General features: G+C 40.8%; 1 protein-coding gene across 6 annotated transcripts in view; it reads right to left on the reverse strand.

The window, feature by feature from the left end:
* Positions 1-22,785, reverse strand: part of LOC126088573 (protein abrupt) — a 94,892-nt gene that overhangs the window by 66,614 nt on the left and 5,493 nt on the right. For all 6 annotated transcript variants that reach the window (XM_049906767.1, XM_049906765.1, XM_049906761.1 and 3 more), the window contains exon 3: positions 11,333-11,527. In XM_049906767.1, the coding sequence (XP_049762724.1) occupies positions 11,333-11,527 (195 nt within the window). The remainder of the gene's footprint in view (positions 1-11,332; positions 11,528-22,785) is intronic.

A 22,785-nucleotide genomic window follows, 5' to 3' on the forward strand; every position in this document is an offset into this window, starting at 1 on the left:
AGTCAACCAATCTTACTGACTACCAATCGTCAAGCTGCGGCAATTGCCTTTTCCTTCCCCTCCTGACTTTTTCCCTCTGTACTATGTATGTCCCTCTGTAATTTGCTGTCACCAGGGCAGACTTCCTTCAACTTATTGGGCAGCTGCCTCCTCCATTTTTGCTACTCTGTGACTTCTATGCACATCATCCCCTTTGGGGTTCTCCCAGGACTTTCAGAGAGATGCCCTCTTGGCCAACCTCCTTAGCCAACTTAACCTCTTCTGTCTTAACATTGGAGCACCCACTTCCCTTTCCGACTCCTCGCTCACCTTTGCCATTTGGACCTATCCCTCTGCACTGCCCAACTTGCCCATCGTCTCGAGTGGTCCGTTCTTTCTGACACCTATTCAAATGACCATTTCCTGTGTGCTATCCGTTTGCTGACCCCTACCCCATCCGCATGCACGTGTAAATGGCAGCTTCCTAGGGCTGACTGGCAGCTTTACTCCTCCCTTGTGACCTTCAAAGAACAATATTTCTCCAGTTGTGATGCCCTGGTCAAAAATCTCAAAATATGTTAGCCTTACTGCTGCAGAACGTTCCATCCCCCGCACTTGCTGTGTACCACGTCGTGTCCCAGTCCCTTGGTGGACCGAAGCACGCCGCGACGCAATTCACGCACATAGTTGTGCTCTCCATGTTTTTAACTGCCACCCTATGCTGGCAAACTGCATTCATTATAAACATCTGCATGCAAAGTGTCGCCGCGTTCTTTGGGATAGCAAAAGAGCTAGTTGGATTTCATTCACTAGTTCTTTTAACAGTTCCACACCTTCCTCTGTCGTGTGCGCCAACCACCGACGACTCTCCAGAACCAAAATCCATTCCCCAATTTCCGGCCTGATAGTCGCTGACGATGTCATCGTGGACCCTATTGCCATCTCCGACACCTTGGGCAGCCATTTTGCACTAGTTTCGAGCTTTTCCTACTATCGCCATGCCTTCCTCGATCGGAAACGAGTGGAGGAGGCTCAGGCAGTGCCCTTCTCTTCTCCCAATTGTGAGTACTACAATGCCGTCTTTACTATGAGGGAAGTCGATTGTGCTCTTGGTTCATTCCAATCCTCCGCCCCAGGGCCAGACGCCATCCACATTCAGATGTTGCAGCACCTTTCTCTTGCGGGCAAGCACTTTCTGCTTAACATGTACAACCGCGTCTGGGCAGAGGGCACATTTCCTGGATGCTGGCACGAAGCCACCGTCATAGCCGTACCTAAGCCCGGTAAAGACAAAAACTTTCCTTCTAGCTACCACCCCATCTCTCTTAGCAGCTATGTTTGCAAGGTGATGGAATGTATGATTCATGCCGGGCTGGTATGGTGGCTCAAGTCTTGACTTTACTAACGAGTGCACAGTGTGGATTTTGAGCGCGGTATTCTGCAGTTGACCATCTCGTTACTTTGTCCACCCGTGTCATGAATGGTTTTCTGCGGAAATCCCAGACTGTGACTGTGTTTTTTGATTTGGAGAAGGCCTACGACACCTGCTGGAGAACTGATATCCTCTGTACTCTTTACACGTGGGGCTTCTGTAGGCATCTGCCCTGTTTTCTTCGGACATTTTTACAAGACCAGGTTTTCAAGGTGCGTATGGGTTTTGCATTGTCGGACACCTTTATCCCAGAAAATGGTGTGCCTCAGGGTTCCGTCCAAAGCGTCATTCTCTTTGCTATTGCCATGAACCCTATAACCTATTAACCTGTCTCCCGTTGGCATCTCTGGCTGTCTTTTTGTAGATGATTTTGCCATCTCTTGCAGTTCTCCATGGACCTGTCTCACCGAGCAGCGTCTTGAGTGCTGTCTTGATCGTCTTTACTCCTGGAGCATTGACAGTGGCTTTCACTTTTCTCCTGACAGAACCGCGTGTATGAATTCCTGGCGGCGCAAATGGTTTCACCCACCATCTCTACCATCTTGGGTCTGTTGCTCTTCCATTTGTTGAAACTACAAAATTTCTTGGGCTCATACTCGATAGGAAACTCTCTGGGTCCTCCCATGTGTCTTACCTGGCAGCCCACTGTACATGGTCCCTCAATCTCGTACGTGTCCTCAATGGTATTTCCTGGGGTGCCGATCGAACCATCCCCCTTCGTTTGTACTGGACCCTTGTCCATTCAAAACTCGAATATGGGTGCTTCGTTTATGCGTCTGCACGCCCATCCCTCTTATGCCATCTCAACACTGTCCACCATCATGGCATGTATTCGGCCACGGGTGTCTTTTACACCAGCCTGGTTGAGAGTGTGTATGCTGAAGCTGCTGAACTACCACCGTTCTACCACCGTGACTTTCTCCTCAGAAGGTATGCATGCCATTTGTCTGCCATGTGTGGCCACCCTTCCTATGCATCCTTCTTTGATTATTCCTTTGATTGTCATTATGGGGCTCGTCCCTCTTCTCTGTTACCTCGTGGAGTCCACTTTTGCCACTTGATATGGCGGCTTAACTTCACACTACCTGCAGCTTTCCTGGTGGGTGTGAACCCTTCATCACCTAGGCTTCGTGAAGCGGCTCGTATTAACCTTGGCCTTCATTCGCTTCCTAAGGACACTACTCCAGCCTTAGTCTATTGCCTCCAGTTTCACAACCTTCACATGGAACTTTGCGATAGTGCCTTTGTCTATACTGATGGCACTCAGACTGACCATGAGGTCGGATGTGCCTTCGTCATTGGCACCCGTGTCTGTCGATATTGGCTTCCGGCACAGTCCTCAGTATTTACAGTCGAGCTCTTCGCCTTGTATCAGGCCACGGAGTACATCCGGCGACACGGCCTTTTCAATTGTGTCCTCCGCTCAGACTCACTCAGTGCCCTCCAGAGTGTATGTGCGTTGTACACTGCACATCCATTAGTGCAGCGGGCGCAGAAAACTGTCAATTGCTCACTCTTCATAGAGCCAGTGTCATGTTTCTGTGGGTCACTGGTCATGTCGGTCTGCCAGGAAACTAGGCTGCTGACGCAGCTGCTAAGGCTGCAGCCGTCGTACCACAGCCCGCGAGTACCTGTATTCCCTCCGATGATCTCTGCATTGCCGTCTGTCACAAGGTGGTGTCCTTTCGGCATCGCCAATGGACCTCACTTCATGGGAATAAGCTTCAGCTCATTAAGCCTCTCCCAGCACCTTGAAAGACCTCCTTTCGGCCCTCCTGCTGGGAGGAGATTATTTTAACTCAGCTGCATATTTGTCACTGCCTTTGTAGCCATCGTCATTTGCTAAGTGGCGCTACCGCACCACTTTGTACACATTGTTCCCAAATTTTAACTATCCGCCACTTTCTGCTGGATTGCCCCTCTTTTATATATATATATATATATATATATATATATATATATATAAAAAGAAAGATGATGAGACTTACCAAACAAAAGCGCTGGCAGGTCGATAGACACACAAACAAACACAAACATACAATATGTATGTTTGTGTGTCTATCGACCTGCCAGCGCTTTTGTGTGGTAAGTCTCATCATCTTTCTTTTATATATATATATATATATATATATATATATATATATATATCTAAAAAGAAAGACAAATTGTCTGCTTGTGTCTGTGTATATGAGGATGGATATGTGTGTGTGTGCGAGTGTATACCTGTCCTTTTTTCCCCCTAAGGTAAGTCTTTCCGCTCCCGGGATTGGAATGACTCCTTACCCTCTCCCTTAAAACCCAAATCCTTTTGTCTTTCCCTCTCCTTCCCTCTTTCCTGACGAGGCAACCATTGGTTGCGAAAGCTAGATTTTGTGTGTATGTTTGTGTTTGTTTGTGTGTCTATCGACCTGCCAGCGCTTTTGTTTGGTAAGTCTCATCATCTTTCTTTTTATATATATATATATATATATATATATATATATATATATATATATAAAAGAGGGGCAATCCAGCAGAAAGTGGCGGATAGTTAAAATTTGGGAACAATGTGTACAAAGTGGTGCGGTAGCGCCACTTAGCAAATGACGATGGCTACAAAGGCAGTGACAAATATGCAGCTGAGTTAAATTAATCTCCTCCCAGCAGGAGGGCCGAAAGGAGGTCTTTCAAGGTGCTGGGAGAGGCTTAATGAGCTGAAGCTTATTCCCATGAAGTGAGGTCCATTGGCGATGCCGAAAGGACACCACCTTGTGACAGACGGCAATGCAGAGATCATCGGAGGGAATACAGGTACTCGCGGGCTGTGGTACGACGGCTGCAGCCTTAGCAGCTGCGTCAGCAGCCTAGTTTCCTGGCAGACCGACATGACCAGTGACCCACAGAAACATGACACTGGCTCTATGAAGAGTGAGCAATTGACAGTTTTCTGCGCCCGCTGCACTAATGGATGTGCAGTGTACAACGCACATACACTCTGGAGGGCACTGAGTGAGTCTGAGCGGAGGACACAATTGAAAAGGCCGTGTCGCCGGATGTACTCCGTGGCCTGATACAAGGCGAAGAGCTCGACTGTAAATACTGAGGACTGTGCCGGAAGCCAATATCGACAGACACGGGTGCCAATGACGAAGGCACATCCGACCTCATGGTCAGTCTGAGTGCCATCAGTATAGACAAAGGCACTATCGCAAAGTTCCATGTGAAGGTTGTGAAACTGGAGGCAATAGACTAAGGCTGGAGTAGTGTCCTTAGGAAGCGAATGAAGGCCAAGGTTAATACGAGCCGCTTCACGAAGCCTAGGTGATGAAGGGTTCACACCCACCAGGAAAGCTGCAGGTAGTGTGAAGTTAAGCCGCCATATCAAGTGGCAAAAGTGGACTCCACGAGGTAACAGAGAAGAGGGACGAGCCCCATAATGACAATCAAAGGAATAATCAAAGAAGGATGCATAGGAAGGGTGGCCACACATGGCAGACAAATGGCATGCATACCTTCTGAGGAGAAAGTCACGGTGGTAGAACGGTGGTAGTTCAGCAGCTTCAGCATACACACTCTCAACCAGGCTGGTGTAAAAGACACCCGTGGCCGAATACATGCCATGATGGTGGACAGTGTTGAGATGGCATAAGAGGGATGGGCGTGCAGACGCATAAACGAAGCACCCATATTCGAGTTTTGAATGGACAAGGGTCCAGTACAAACGAAGGGGGATGGTTCGATCGGCACCCCAGGAAATACCATTGAGGACACGTACGAGATTGAGGGACCATGTACAGTGGGCTGCCAGGTAAGACACATGGGAGGACCCAGAGAGTTTCCTATCGAGTATGAGCCCAAGAAATTTTGTAGTTTCAACAAATGGAAGAGCAACAGACCCAAGATGGTAGAGATGGTGGGTGAAACCATTTGCGCCGCCAGGAATTCATACACGCGGTTCTGTCAGGAGAAAAGTGAAAGCCACTGTCAATGCTCCAGGAGTAAAGACGATCAAGACAGCACTCAAGACGCTGCTCGGTGAGACAGGTCCATGGAGAACTGCAAGAGATGGCAAAATCATCTACAAAAAGACAGCCAGAGATGCCAACGGGAGACAGGTTAATAGGTTATAGGGTTCATGGCAATAGCAAAGAGAATGACGCTTTGGACGGAACCCTGAGGCACACCATTTTCTGGGATAAAGGTGTCCGACAATGCAAAACCCATACGCACCTTGAAAACCTGGTCTTGTAAAAATGTCCGAAGAAAACAGGGCAGATGCCTACAGAAGCCCCACGTGTAAAGAGTACAGAGGATATCAGTTCTCCAGCAGGTGTCGTAGGCCTTCTCCAAATCAAAAAACACAGTCACAGTCTGGGATTTCCGCAGAAAACCATTCATGACACGGGTGGACAAAGTAACGAGATGGTCAACTGCAGAATACCGCGCTCAAAATCCACACTGTGCACTCGTTAGTAAAGTCAAGACTTGAGCCACCATACCAGCCCGGCATGAATCATACATTCCATCACCTTGCAAACATAGCTGCTAAGAGAGATGGGGTGGTAGCTAGAAGGAAAGTTTTTGTCTTTACCGGGCTTAGGTACGGCTATGACGGTGGCTTCGTGCCAGCATCCAGGAAATGTGCCCTCTGCCCAGACGCGGTTGTACATGTTAAGCAGAAAGTGCTTGCCCGCAAGAGAAAGGTGCTGCAACATCTGAATGTGGATGGCGTCTGGCCCTGGGGCGGAGGATTGGAATGAACCAAGAGCACAATCGACTTCCCTCATAGTAAAGACGGCATTGTAGTACTCACAATTGGGAGAAGAGAAGGGCACTGCCTGAGCCTCCTCCACTCGTTTCCGATCGAGGAAGGCATGGCGATAGTAGGAAAAGCTCGAAACTAGTGCAAAATGGCTGCCCAAGGTGTCGGAGATGGCAATAGGGTCCACGATGACATCGTCAGCGACTATCAGGCCGGAAATTGGGGAATGGATTTTGGTTCTGGAGAGTCGTCGGTGGTTGGCGCACACGACAGAGGAAGGTGTGGAACTGTTAAAAGAACTAGTGAATGAAATCCAACTAGCTCTTTTGCTATCCCAAAGAACGCGGCGACACTTTGCATGCAGATGTTTATAATGAATGCAGTTTGCCAGCATAGGGTGGCAGTTAAAAACATGGAGAGCACAACTATGTGCGCGAATTGCGTCGCGGCGTGCTTCGGTCCACCAAGGGACCGGGACACGACGTGGTACACAGCAAGTGCGGGGGATGGAACGTTCTGCAGCAGTAAGGCTAACATATTTTGAGATTTTTGACCAGGGCATCACAACTGGAGAAATATTGTTCTTTGAAGGTCACAAGGGAGGAGTAAAGCTGCCAGTCAGCCCTAGGAAGCTGCCATTTACACGTGCATGCGGATGGGGTAGGGGTCAGCAAACGGATAGCACACAGGAAATGGTCATTTGAATAGGTGTCAGAAAGAACGGACCACTCGAGACGATGGGCAAGTTGGGCAGTGCAGAGGGATAGGTCCAAATGGCAAAGGTGAGCGAGGAGTCGGAAAGGGAAGTGGGTGCTCCAATGTTAAGACAGAAGAGGTTAAGTTGGCTAAGGAGGTTGGCCAAGAGGGCATCTCTCTGAAAGTCCTGGGAGAACCCCAAAGGGGATGATGTGCATAGAAGTCACAGAGTAGCAAAAATGGAGGAGGCAGCTGCCCAATAAGTTGAAGGAAGTCTGCCCTGGTGACAGCAAATTACAGAGGGACATACATAGTACAGAGGGAAAAAGTCAGGAGGGGAAGGAAAAGGCAACTGCCGCAGCTTGACGATTGGTAGTCAGTAAGATTGGTTGACTATGAATATCATCCCGTATGAGCATCGTGACGCCCCCATGAGGGGGAAGGTCAAAACAAATCTAAACTCAAAAAAGAAAAGCAAGAGGATAGACATGCAGCACAGAAGGGAAAAAATGTCGCAAAGGCTGGGGCCCCGTGGTAGCAAAGCACAAAACCGCCAAAGAGTGGCAAGCCTCCTGGGAGGGGCAGGGGAGGGGAGGGTAAATGGCAACACAGAAAATAAGAATATGCAAATGTGAGGTATGTATGTGAGGAGTGTACTCAGAGAGAAGCATGGAAAATGTGTAATTTAGACACACTGATTGGTTGCACATGGGCAACTGAAAGTAACAACTGCAAAAATCGCAATAATAAATTTCTTGGTTTCAGTATAATCTTTCTCCCATCACCACAACAAGATGATCATGAAGTTCATTGCAAATAAATATTTACTACGAATGACAATCACCATTCTACTGTGAAGAAGCTGAAGTGGCAGCTGGAAAGGGGACCGTTCTCCCACCCCTCGTTTTCTTCATCTGTAACTGCCCAAAACAAGTCATCCCCTCAACCGGTGACTAAACATATGCAGTTGTCACAGAGTGATTTCTAATGTAGTCACTGCTGAAATAGCATCACAAAACAACAACTACCAAACAGTTGCCTATCACTGTGGTAGTTTACGTGGCGCTAATTCACTTTGGACCACAAAGTTTGGCAGACACTTGCTGAAAGCAATATATACTTCCCTGAAAGCTTCTGAATTTTGCCAACTAAGGAGCATGGCAAGATAACAAACCAGATGAAGAATACAGATGACTAGTGTACTTACCGCTCCAGCCATATCACTGCTGCTCCAAGTACAAAAACCTACCCATGTTACATGTACAATAATATTTTCTTTGATTGCTTTATCTGCACACTACCCATCTCTTTTGATCCAGGTTTCTGGATTAAATTTTCTTCTCTACACATAAAGACATTTTAGTGTGTCTTTTTCCTATCTGTGAGTCTTTCTGCTGACATCTGTTCTGCTTTTTCTAAAAAATCACTTATCTGTCCATTTGGACTGTATAGTTGATGTTGAATCAGCCATTGATAAACCGATTTTTCTCTGTCTACAGGAGAGAGTGAATTTTAATGATAAAATATGAATTTCTGTAGAACAGATTAGCTGTTATACTTAAAACAAGGAAAGTGTGGTTGTGGTGTATATAATAAACAATGGTGAATCACAGCAATGGAGAAAAGCAAAATGTGCAAAGCAGAAACCAGAAGCAGTAAAATGCAGTAAAATAATCAGAAGTGAAACATACAGTAAATTAAGTGCTAGAAAACAAATTCTCACATCCAGAATTACAAGGTACTATTCCGTTCCTGAGAACACACAGTTTCAAAAGCACAATTCATACATCGCTAACAAGGTGAATGTCAAGCACATGTTACAATGCAGTTTGGGCACCTGTTTTTTGTTCATTTATGGATAAATTTATTTTTACTTGCAGCTTATATTCACTAATATCAATCACAGATATTACAACAGGCTGTAGATGGAAGCACTTGTTACTTCAATAAACTTACAGGATTCTCAGAGACAATTGTGTCACTGACAGAACTATCACTGGAATTTGGATGTCCATGCATCTTTTAAGAAATGAACTAACAAGGAGAGGCCAGACAATGTGTTTTTGATGAGCTTTGGCTATTAGTTGGGGGTCTCTCTTATGAAACTTCTGTTAAATAGTTTTGTTCACTGTTTTAATATTAAAAGAGGGAGGGATTAATTTCAGACCAATTCACAGAAAAAAAAAATTATACACCCTTCACACTTGTGAACTAATAATTTCAAATGAATCAAAGAAGTGGCTGTTTCATTCTGTTGCATATATACGAAAGGACAAGAGTTCTTGTAGCAGGGGCAGCACTTATGGGTCTCAAACGTAGCTTTTGGACAGAGTTCAAAACCTACCACAGAATTAAAATGAACCTATAAATTTTGACAACATATTTGATTATTAGTGCAGACTGTATGGTCTCCCCCCCCCCCCCCCCCCCAAAAAAACATGTTAAGATTAAAAGGCAGCCAATAGTATTAGACAGTTATTGTTGTAATCTCTCCTATCCTTTCTATGTTTCTTGAGGATTCACATTTTCCTTTTTTTTGCCCCAGTAAGTGTGTCAGATGGTATCCGTAACTTAAGGAGGGAAAATAAAGAAAGCCTTGACACAGCACACTGCATGAAAATGATTTCCCTGCACTCACTTATTTCTTATCCAGTATGTGATGGAAACCTGTTGTGTAACAATATTGCACAAAATATTATCGTATTGACTATGTATAACGGAGTGTCTTTTTGGCACAGCTCAATGACAATTCAACATTTCAAAAAGTGTGGACAGTCTTGTGACTTTGCAATGAAGTTACTAACTCGGGAAAGGAAATAATCAGCAAATGGGTGGTATAATACATACTTTCCAGGAAAACTCATAACAGTATACACAAAGGACTGAACACACACTACCAAAGCTAGTAAGCCTATGCGCTGCTCAATTTCTTTCTTGCTCACGAAGTTTATTTTGTTTAAACTAAACTGGCGTAACACAAGATCAATGTCTGCAATTTCCAATGTGGAATAACAGACATTCATAATGTTGATAAGTGCAACAATAAAACTACTGTGTTAAAAATGTTTCACAGAAACCACCCCCCCCCCCTGCAAAAAAAAAAAAAAAAAAAAAAAAAAAAGAGGAGGACTGTGTCCTGATTTGTTTACTACATTCCTTAGGTTGTTTGTAATAGCAAGGAGCTTGCAGTAGAAGAGATGTGTTTAGCAACAGCAAAGATGAACAAGAGCTCATAGCTCTGCAGTTACACTTCTTAGAATCTCATGTTTATTAGACATTTTCTTCTTGTTTTGCACCATATTACCATGGCTCAAAAATGGAATACTTTTTTTTAAAAAATCGTATATGAATAAGTAAGGTATTTTAATCCTTTCACTACCAATGGGATGTACGTGTCCTACGATACTTTTTCAAAGGACCTGTGGGAATTTGTTAGATGTTATGGCTCTATTCATACTATAGAACAAGTAGGAGGAATAATGTACTGTCACACGAGACACTTTAATTTGCATGTAATGATAAGACAGTTTGTCATTTGGATTAATCTACTGAAAGGGAAATATTTTATTTAAAATGTGATCCTATTGATTTCATAAAAATATGTATCACAAACAAAAATTCCAGACGATCATTTATTTCATCACTACCGGAACGTACAGGTGCTATGTCAAAATCCCAGAGCAACACTTATGAAAGCAATCAAAGTAACCATACATGAATGTCTATCGATGCAAAACAAAACTGGTGGTGCGACAGTTAACCATTCCTCTTGGTAGGAAATTGATTCTGGAATGACGCAAACACCTTCATGAATTGTTATTAAACCGTCTCCAACGTGTGCCAAAGCTCATCAAAATTTGTAGGTTGCAGGGTCTTGCCCTTCCTTGTGAGACTTATTTCACAATTCCGGCACTTCCATATTCATCAGCCAGGAGACTAGTTTGATGAAAATCTCCACACTAGTCTATCCCTTGCAGGTCTCTCACCTACCTATTACTGCAATCTAAATCCATTTCAAATTGCTTACTGCATCAATGTCTTAACAAACTTTACTTACCCTCCTCCACTAACAAGTTAACTATCCCTTGGTGCCTCACTATGTGTTGTAGCAAACCATCCGCTGATTTAGCTAAGTTGTGCCACATATCGCTTTTCTCCCCGATTTGATTAGATACTTAATTATATGTCTGATCTACTCACCTACTCCCATCACTTTTTTCACACACCATTTCAAAAGCTTCAAACAAAAGACTGCAACAAGCCTGATAAATTCTCAGAATTTAACTGTAGACTGTCACCAACATTAAAATTGACAAGTCCTGAACACTGGAGAAAAATTTACATTCATCATGTAAGAGGGAGGGGATAGTAGCACAAGTTATGGTGTACACAACAGGCTGCAAGCAATCATGCTAAATTACAAATCTAAAGTAGCATTTAGTTCTACTATATGTGCCAACGGATTGGATTCTATTTCAACTTACAGGTGGTTTTTGGTTTTCTTTTGTGGGGACATCAGCAAGTCCTCGGACCTGCAGCATCTGAGCCGTCTTCAGAAAGTCCGATAACTGTTCCTGACCTATGTGCACTTCGCCATTGTACATAAAACGCAAAAGCGATTCCATGTCCTTCTCCTTTACATCTCTTAATATAACAATAGGATGCTGACAAGGGTTAGCCTGTAAAAAATAAAACATTTTTTTAATAATGAATTATATTGCAAATTACATTATTTCTTCAGTCACACTATATAAAATGGCAAAAGAAGTGTAGTGAAATGTATGAATGCTCTCTTCTAGCATTACAGTTCAGTAAGAAGTTTTCAGTTTCCTCGTCAACAGGTTAGATTGTCTAAGAATGCCAACATTTTGACACTTCACTGGGCTCCAAGTTACGTACCATTTCAACAATTACTCTAGCACCAGGGTCATTAGATATCAAGTGGCCCAGGAAAAAAAAAGTGGTTATTTGACTGCCTCATAAAAAATTGATATTTACTGGGTGATTTCCTAATATTTAGTGGACTCAAAAATATTTTTTTAAGAAAAATTGTTGTTTATCACTTAGAAATAGCAGCCATTTTTGTTTCAGGTCCCAAGCAGTTTTTTGTACTTACAAGCATCTGCGGTTTTTTAAGTTATTCGGTAATGGGTTGCCTCACACCTTTCAAATAAGAAGCATTTAGTTTAGCAAACTCTGGACATAAATTAAAACCATGATTACCTTAGAGAACGTATTCCTTAATACATTTTTAAAGGCTCCAAGTTCTTAGGCACAAATTGAAACTCAATTTTTTAACAGTATTTTTCCAAAAAAGGAGTACTTTCTCAGCCTTAATGTTTTTGTGATATTACGCTACACAGTATAATTACTTCCTATAGAAAATCCATGGTGAGAAGCTTACACTTAAAAAAACATATGCTATTCTAAAAAAGTACGTTTTGATTTTTTTCATTCTCAGGCCAACAATATCTTCATCAGGGGACCAGATAAAAAGCTGAAAGTTACACACTTAATAAACATTTATCAAACTTCAGTATAAATTTCAGCTTTAAGATTCAATGACAAGTTATGAAAAAAATTTGCCAATATCAGTCAAAAATGCGTTTCATAATATCTGCAATATCTGGATTAATGGAATAAAGATAAATTACATAATTTAAATGAAAAAACAGATGAAATTGAAGTAACAAATGATTATTTATTAAAACAATCATCTGCAGAATCAGCATGCTAGCATACAATATCTGCAAGTCTGTACAGGCTCACAGAGTCTGTGTGTTTTCCTCACCCTTCCAACACTGTATGTTCACTCATACTTAGTTAACAATGATCTCTTGAAGTTGCATTTCAACGATGAGGTCTCCACGTTCTATTGATGTTCTTGTTAATTAAGCTTGCCATAAATGTGTCTATGGGATGTTTCCTAAAGACATTACTTTAACTGAAGATTATCGTGAACAAAAAGATGAAAAAGCGTTGTTTAACTTATGAGTTGGCTCATAGTTTAGCTCAACTTGCAACTAGCAAGAAATTAAATACTTGAAGTTCATCACCTTTCCAGGCAGTCTTGCTAGGACCCTTTTAATAAATATAAGAAACCTATAATAAAAGGTCGGAGAAATAACGTTTGATCATTATTCTAGAAATAAAAGCCCTTTTATCAATACAATTTCAGAAAGTACACTGTGTCCAACAAGTTATTCTAAGATATTTGTCATTAACAAAGAAAGGGATAGTGACAGTTCAGATAAAGAATTTTCTGACTCATCAGAAACTATAAAAAATTAGATTTAGCTTGTGAAAGCCTAGGTGTATCACCTGCTAATAAGTTAGAAAACTTAGTGAAGAAGGAAGCCCTGTCACACTGAATGCAAAAAATTGAGGAAGTGGCCACTACTGTCAAAATGAATTTGGAACTTTCATTTCAAAAGAGAAGTTGCATTAAACCAGATGTAAGTTCTAAAAATTCTCCAGCCAAATTGATGATTCGATAAAGAAGCTAAAAACTAAATGTCATATTTCAAAAAAGGATAAAGTTTACTACCAAATTCTTGGAGTTGAGCAAAAGTAAGCGAGGAATTTGTTGTGTCAGAACATTTGGTTAAATTAACAAGGCAGTTAGTAGAAGAGCAGGGAATTTAACCTGCATTACAAAAGAAAAATGTATCTAATTTCATAGATGGAAACAGGATAGGAAAGGTTAATAAGTTTTACAAAGATGACAATAACAGCCGTTCGATGCTTGTCAAAAATATTGCGTTGCTGTGAAAGAAAATAATACTAAGGTTCAGAGACAAAAAAGGTTAATATTCTGCATTTTAAATGAACTACTCACTGAATTCAAAAAAGAAAATCCTAATATTAAATTTGGAAAGTCGAAATTCTGCGAGTTAAGACCAAAATGATGTATATCTGCAGGGACATCTGGCACCCATAATGTTGATGTTTGTATCACCACTGTCTAAAATTGATAATAGAGGGGGCCATCAATCTTAGAGTTGACTATAACAACCCTTTGGAAGTTTCAGTTTGCAATACTGGCAGTTACAACTGTATGATCTCGGAAAATGTCAGGACTGTCCAGGTAAATGAGCTTCACTTGACATGTTTGGAGAATCTAAAGACGACAAGTAGATGCCTGACAATATCAGACACAAACAATGTGTGTCACACAACAGAATGGAAATAGTGACTATTAAAAACCACGGAAAGAGTTTTTTGAAGTGTTAGTAGCTACCCTCGAAAACCTGAAAATGCATTATTTTATTGCCAAAGCTCAAGGTGAACTTCTGAAAGACAAAAAACAAATCTTGGCAGCTGATGAATGCTCAGTTCATGCTGACCTTTCTTTTCAGATTCCTTTGTTGCTCAAGATGATGAACAAAGGCACCACTGGATAAACAAACAGGCCACAGTTCATCCATTTCTGTTCTGTTATAAAGAACAAGGTAAACTACAGTGTCACAGTTTTTGTGTCTTTAACGTAACACTACAGCAGTGCACACTTTTCAATTGCAATTACCAAATTACATAAAACAGTCTCACCCTTCAATAAACATATTAATGAAATTCTCTGATGGTGCTGCAAGCCAATATAAAAACAAAAAAGAATTATTAAGATCTCCTTTTGCAAAAAAGACTGTGGACTTGATGCAGGACAGCACTTTTTTGCACCCTGCCACGGGAAGAATGTGTGTGATGGCATCGAGAGATACAACAAAGCAAGCTGTCACAAAAGCTAATCTGCGTGGACCTCTGAAAACCAGATCTTGACATCTCAAGGTAAGTTTAAATTCTGGAAATAACAGGTAAGTGGGATTACCTACGTTTTTGTAAAATGTGAGAAAATACAAGAACTCTATGCCATGTCATTGAGAAAGTTTCAACACCTGTCAGAAGGTAAAAGGCACCCATTCTTTTCATTGTTTGTCTGTTAGACACATAACTTGCTCAGGTGTAAGTTCACGTCAACATCCCGTAACAGTTACCTTCATCAATGTGGAAAACTTGTACCAACACTTCAAAATAAGGACATACTGGCTTGTGTTTAGGGTGAACAGCGGTGGACTGCCGAAGCTGATAACACTGATTGTCAAAACCAAGATGTTCAATGTTACATTTTATCACAAACCATGTCCAAGAACTTCATTTTAAAAAGTTGAAAAGTAGCAAGTCTGGGTGCCCATTAAAAATTTACTGAAGAAGCTGTCTCCTCTGCAACTTACAACAGCAACTGGGCAAACTTTTAACCTAACCCCCCCCCCCCCCCCCAAATGGAGTGAAGTTATTCAGTGAACAACATAGTAAAAACATGGGAACATGACAATGTCATTATTTGGCTCATAAATATGTTTAAATTATGTAACTGACACAATTTATCCATAAGTCCAGATATTGCAGGTAACAAGAAATCCGTACTGGTAATTTTTTTTCGCAACTTCCCATTGAGTCTCAAAGTTTAAATTTATAATGAAGTATGACATCATAAAGGTCTAATACGTGTGTTATTTATATATTTTTATCTGGTCCCCTAAAAATATTGCAGGCCAAATAAAGAAAAAATTCAAGAAATCTGTTTTTTAAAAATTGTGTATTTTTTTAAGTGTCAGCTTCTCACCATTGTTACTCTACAAAAAGGAACTACCCTGTGTAGGGCAACAGCTCGAAAAACATTAAGCTGCGAAATTACTCCTGTGGAAAGTTACTATTCAAAAATTGACTTTTTTTGTTTTTTTTTTAATTTGCGGCCAGTAACTTTGAGCCATTAAGGAACACATCCAGCTAGGTGATCATGGTTTGAATTTATAGCCCACTGTGTGCTGAACTAAATGTTTCATATTTGAAAGGCGTAAGGCAACCCATTACTTAACAATTTAAAAAACTGCAGATGCTTGTAAATGCGAAAGAATGCTTGTGGCTTGAAACAAAAATGGCTGCTGTTTCTAAATGATAACCAATAAGACTTTTTGAAAAATACTTTAGAGTCCACCAAATATGAGGGAATTCACTTGGTATGGATTGACCTACCACTATTTTATTCACTTGCAACACACACAGTGCTAAACAAGAAATAAAGTAAACCAATATTAATGTCAGCAATTAAACAGATCAAATTTTACTACACTTACGTGTATTCGTATTTTTGTACTTTTTTCCTTCTTCCAACATAAGAACCAGTCCTTAAAGATAAATACTGACTGTCTTCTGAGTAATAAAATAAAAACTTTACACCTACAAACATTTGAATCTACATCAAAAAACACCAGGAGAAAAAATAAGAATGCAAAATATTGAAGTGAAAAGGAAACTTACAAGCAACTGATGTGAATAATAATGAAACAAAAAACTGTTTAGAGAAGGATCCAATGAAGAAGATATGCAAGCAGCATTTTTGAAAATAAATATAAGACCGGAGAATAACAATTTAAGTATGAGACAGAATTTCACAAAGGGGCTGCTGTAATTTACTTTGCATACAAGGCCCATGACTGAGGTAACCAACCGTTTAATTTTTTAGCAGGAATCCAAAGCTGAGGGTGTAATTCCATTCAAGATATCTCATTACATTAGAGCTCAGAATTTGTTCCAGTAAGTTTTAATAATCAAAGGTAAGAGGTTAAGAATAAAGTTTGGATGAACAAATTCTGTAAAGGCAATAAATTTTACAATTATAATGAACTTTCTCGACTTTTTATTTTACATGACCAAAGTTTTCAGTTTTCAATTCCCAGCTCATTTTTAACTGTGAAAGCACAAATTTCCAAAATTTAATAGACACTGACCTAGTAACTGATGATCAAACATCATGTATGCAGCTGGTGTTCACTATTTTCTTTCTTTATATAATGAAGGAAAAGGTAAGAACAAGTCATCTGCTCATGACGATGCCATTAAAGGTCTTTTCATATTAATGTCAATGCCACGTATACTATTTTTTAATATCAACAAAGATGAAACAAACACACAAAAGTACAAGTCATGGAAAGACTTTGCATGCTTTCATAGAAACTAAAAGGAAGTGGGGCAAACCGAGCGAGGTGGCGCAGTGGTTGGACACTGTACTCGCATTCGGGAGGACAACGGTTCAATCCCATGTCCGGCCATCCTGATTTGGGTTTTCCGTGATTTCCCTAAATCGCTCCAGGCAAATGCCGGGATGGTTTCTTTCAAAGGGCACGGCCGACTTCCTTCCCCGTCCTTCCCTAATCCGATGAGACCGATGACCTCGCTGTCTGGTCTCCTTCCCCAAAACAACCAACAACCAACCAAAGTGGGGCATTTGTTTCATTCTTGAAACTGTTTAGCTGTTTTCCAATAGATGATGCAATATTCATCTTGAGGTTTACGCTCACTCTTTTCTTGTCTTATCAAATTTGTAAATATGTTTTGTTAAAAACTAAAATTTCTATATGTACACATAGTAAGGAGCAACTTTTTTGTTATGTAATTGAGGGAAAATAAAATAAACACTGGTGAATATCAGCAGTTATGCTGTACCTTCCGAGAAACATGTCTGGCTAAAAAGAAGACAAAACTCTATTTTCTCAAGACAGAACCTATCCAAAAACAAACTTAGATGAGGCAATATCAGAAATAAGAGTGGTGAATGAATGTTGGCTTAGAAAAAAAATTGTATCATCTGATGAGAGTAGCAACATCTAGTGGGTCTCAGAACTTTTGCATGAATCTCACCAGATTGGTCTGCAAATCTGATTAAAAACAATCTTCAATTTCATACAGATCACTCTGGTGTGAAAGTGCTGCTACCTCCTCCTACCCCCTCCCAAAAAGTATTCATCTAAATGACATCTGCTTGTTACCTCAACCAAGATTCCGTTTTTATAGTTATTGCCTTTGTCAAATCACGAGACTGATCTGTAGCATAGCCAGAACTCTGGGTTAATCATTTCTATCTCTTTCTCCACATTTAACAAACCTTTCTACTCAATTAACTAAAGTCACATGGCAAAAATTCAAGTTTTATTACACAACAGAGGAATTTATAAGTAGTACTTTGCCATACACTGATTAAAATAACTTTATGACTGACATTTTAGCAAGCTGGGCCGTATGGCCCAGCAGATCTTAGATCTTTCTTGGGTGCAACATGCTCCCTGTGTTGCTCATTTTGCTGCTACATTCATAATGAAGTCAAGTGTGACTGGCTGCACGTCAGCAAATTTTTCCCCCACTAATGCAATCCTTCAGTGATAAAGTTAAATTATTCAAGTTATAGTTTTTACTGATAAAGCCTTCATGTTGAATAGTAACCATTTCTTTGTTCCAAACAAGTTGTGAAAATGATTCCAGAGACCACAGGGGATCAAGAACACACAGAACAATGACTGTAAATTACTGTAATGTGCCACCAAATCAACAACTTGACTGTCGTTTCTGCAGTTAACAGAAATATCCAAGTGTTGGGGATATGTGAACAAACACTTTCCAGCATGCATAGTGACGCACAAGACATGGTGTGCAGAGTGCATTAGACTCTGTGGAATATACATGTTCCATGTTTGTTGATGGGAAATTTAATATATTTCCATACCCAAATGCATTAATATGTGTTGTGTGAATAAAGCAAAATTTTATTTTGTCTCTTAAATAGTTGTTACTTGTCATTTAGCTGTGTTAATCTGCATAAACTACAACAGGTTATGGGCCCAGCTACTGGATTAAAGCAAAATAATAAGCTTTACCCCCCCCCCCCCCCATGAACCATGGACCTTGCCGTTGGTGGGGAGGCTTGCGCGCCTCAGCGATACAGATAGCCGTACCGTAGGTACAACCACAACGGAGGGGTATCTGTTGAGAGGCCAGACAAACGTGTGGTTCCTGAAGAGGGGCAGCAGCCTTTTCAGTAGTTGCAATGGCAACAGTCTGGATGATTGGCTGATCTGGCCTTGTAACAATAACCAAAACGGCCTTGCTGTGTTGGTACTGCGAACGGCTGAAAGCAAGGGGAAACTACAGCCGTAATTTTTCCCGAGGGCATGCAGCTTTACTATATGATTAAATGATGATGGCGTCCTCTTGGGTAAAATATTCCGGAGGTAAAGTAGTCCCCCATTTGGATTTCCGGGCGGGGACCACTCAAGAGGATGTCGTTATCAGGAGAAAGAAAACTGGCGTTCTATGGATCGGAGCGTGGAATGTCAGATCCCTTAATCGGGCAGGTAGGTTAGAAAATTTAAAAAGGGAAATGGATAGGTTAAAGTTAGATATAGTGGGAATTAGTGAAGTTCGGTGGCAGAAGGAACAAGACTTCTGGTCAGGTGACTACAGGGTTATAAACACAAAGTCAAATAGGGGTAATGCAGGAGTAGGTTTAATAATGAATAGGAAAATAGGAGTGCGGGTAAGCTACTACAAACAGCATAGTGAACGCATTATTGTGGCCAAGATAGATACGAAGCCCACACCTACTACAGTAGTACAAGTTTATATGCCAACTAGCTCTGCAGATGACGAAGAAATTGAAGAAATGTATGATGAAATAAAAGAAATTATTCAGATAGTTAAGGGAGACGAAAATTTAATAGTCATGGGTGACTGGAATTCAAGTGTAGGAACAGGGAGAGAAAGAAACGTTGTAGGTGAATATGGATTGGGGCTAAGAAATGAAAGAGGAAGCCGCCTGGTAGAATTTTGCACAGAGCACAACTTAATCATAGCTAACACTTGGTTTAAGAATCATAAAAGAAGGTTGTATACATGGAAGAACCCTGGAGATACTAAAAGGTATCAGATAGATTATATAATGGTAAGACAGAGATTTAGGAACCAGGTTTTAAATTTTAAGACATTTCCTGGGGCAGATGTGGACTCTGACCACAATCTATTGGTTATGATCTGTAGATTAAAACTGAAGAAACTGCAAAAAGGTGGGAATTTAAGGAGATGGGACCTGGATAAACTGAATAAACCAGATGTTGTACAGAGTTTCAGGGAGAGCATAAGGGAACAACTGACAGGAATGGGGGAAAGAAATACAGTAGAAGAAGAATGGATAGCTTTGAGGGATGAAGTAGTGAAGGCAGCAAAGGATCAAGTAGGTAAAAAGATGAGGGCTAGTAGAAATCCTTGGGTAACAGAAGAAATATTGAATTTAATTGATGAAAGGAGAAAATATAAAAATGCAGTAAATGAAGCAGGCAAAAAGGAATACAAACATCCCAAAAATGAGATAGACAGGAAGTGCAAAATGGCTAAGCAGGGATGGCTAGAGGACAAAGGTAAGGATGTAGAGGCTTATCTCACTAGAGGTAAGATAGATACTGCCTACAGGAAAATTAAAGAGACCTTTGGAGATAAGAGAACCAATCGTATGAACATCAAGAGCTCAGATGGAAACCCAGTTCTAAGCAAAGAAGGGAAAGCAGAAAGGTGGAAGGAGTATATAGAGGATCTATACAAGGGCAATGTACTCGAGGACAATATTATGGAAATGGAAGAGGATGTAGATGAAGATGAAATGGGAGATACGATACTGCGTGAAGAGAGTGACAGAGCACTGAAAGACCTGAGTCGAAACAAGGCCCCCGGAGTAGACAACATTCCATTAGAGCTACTGACGGCCTTGGGAGAGCCAGTCCTGACAAAACTCTACCATCTGGTGAGCAAGATGTATGAAACAGGTGAAATACCCTCAGACTTCAAGAAGAATATAATAATTCCAATCCCACAGAAAGCAGGTGTTGACAGATGTGAAAATTACCGAACTATCAGTTTAATAAGCCACAGCTGCAAAATACTAACACGAATTCTTTACAGACAAATGGAAAAACTAGTAGAAGCCGACCTCGGGGAAGATCAGTTTGGATTCCGTAGAAATACTGGAACACGTGAGGCAATACTGACCTTATGACTTATCTTAGAAGAAAGATTAAGGAAAGGCAAATCTACGTTTCTAGCATTTGTAGACTTAGAGAAAGCTTTTGACAATGTTGACTGGAATACTCTCTTTCAAATTCTAAAGGTGGCAGGGGTAAAATACAGGGAGTGAAAGGTATTTACAATTTGTACAGAAACCAGATGGCAGTTATAAGAGTCGAGGGACATGAAAGGGAAGCAGTGGTTGGGAAGGGAGTAAGACAGGGTTGTAGCCTCTCCCCGATGTTATTCAATCTGTATATTGAGCAAGCAGTAAAGGAAACAAAAGAAAAATTCGGAGTAGGTATTAAAATCCATGGAGAAGAAATAAAAACTTTGAGGTTCGCCGATGACATTGTAATTCTGTCAGAGACAGCAAAGGACTTGGAAGAGCAGTTGAACGGAATGGATGATGTCTTGAAGGGAGGATACAAGATGAACATCAACAAAAGCAAAACGAGGATAATGGAATGTAGTCGAATTTAGTCGGGTGATGTTGAGGGAATTAGATTAGGAAATGAGACACTTAAAGTAGTAAAGGAGTTTTGCTATTTGGGGAGCAAAGTAACTGATGATGGTCGAAGTAGAGAGGATATTAAATGTTGACTGGCAATGGCAAGGAAAGTGTTTCTGAAGAAGAGAAATTTGTTAACATTGAGTATAGATTTAAGTTTCAGGAAGTCATTTCTGAAAGTATTTGTATGGAGTGTAGCCATGTGTGGAAGTGAAACATGGACGGTAAATAGTTTGGACAAGAAGAGAATAGAAGCTTTCGAAATGTGGTGCTACAGAAGAATGCTGAAGATTAGATGGGTAGATCACACAACTAATGAGGAAGTATTGAATAGGATTGGGGAGAAGAGAAGTTTGTGGCACAACTTGACCAGAAGAAGGGATCGGTTGGTAGGACATGTTCTGAGGCGTCAAGGGATCACCAATTTAGTATTGGAGGGCAGCGTGGAGGGTAAAAATCGTAGGGGGAGACCAAGAGATGAATACACTAAGCAGATTCAGAAGGATGTAGGTTGCAGTAGGTACTGGGAGATGATGATGCTTGCACAGGATAGAGTAGCATGGAGAGCTGCATCAAACCAGTCTCAGGACTGAAGACAACAACAACAACAACAACAACAACAGGCTTTAAGGTGATGTGTATTTGTGCAAAAGGTGCAACGAAGTTTGTATAAAGTTGGATTGTGTATGCTATATGAAGAAGAAAAATAACTGTAAAATGAGTACAACACAGATACTGCAAATAGAGCAGCTTGTAAGGGCCTGAAAATTACTCTACCCGGAAATTTCCCGTTGAGGCATATTTGCACTTGGATGACTTATGGGACGTCGTAAACGGTAAACTGGAACCTACAGAATCAAGTTTTGCTACTAAGGATCAGAAGGCGAAATTAAAACTAATCCTTTTGATTGATCCAGTGAATTATGTTCACATGGAAAAGGCTATATCAGCAAAGGAGGTACGGGACAAACTGAAACACACATTTGAAGATGATGGTTTAACCAGAAAAGTAGGATTACTTCGTGAGCTGATAACCACAAGATAGAATAAGTGTAAAAGCGTGGATGAATATGTGAACAAAATAATTTCAATCTACAATTGTCTGAGGAATATCTGTTTTGAAATTGCAGCTGAATGGATTGGAAATTTGTTGTTAGTTGGACTACCAGAGAAATATTCGCCAATGATTATGGGTTTGAAAAGTTTGGGAATACCCTTACAGCGGATAGTATTAAAGTAAAGATTCTACAGAATGTGAAGAATGAAACAGAATCTAATGCTTCAGAAAAAGAAACGGTGTCTGCTTTATACTCTATGTACAGGAAGAAAAAGCCAATAAGATGTTTCAGATGCCAGAAAATTGGACACATTGCTTCACAGTGTAGCAAAAAGTTAAGTATAAAAGAAAAGAAGCATGTTAATTCTAGTAGTCCTGAGACAAAGACTACCCTTAAAGGTAAGGCATTTTCTGTTTTTTACTCTTTTAATGAAGCGAGTGGTGATCATGCAGAATGGATCCTAGATTCAGCAGCATCTGTGCGCATT

This window comes from Schistocerca cancellata, chromosome 6, assembly GCF_023864275.1.
Source record: "Schistocerca cancellata isolate TAMUIC-IGC-003103 chromosome 6, iqSchCanc2.1, whole genome shotgun sequence".
In the NCBI taxonomy this organism is placed as follows: Eukaryota; Metazoa; Arthropoda; class Insecta; order Orthoptera; family Acrididae; genus Schistocerca; species Schistocerca cancellata.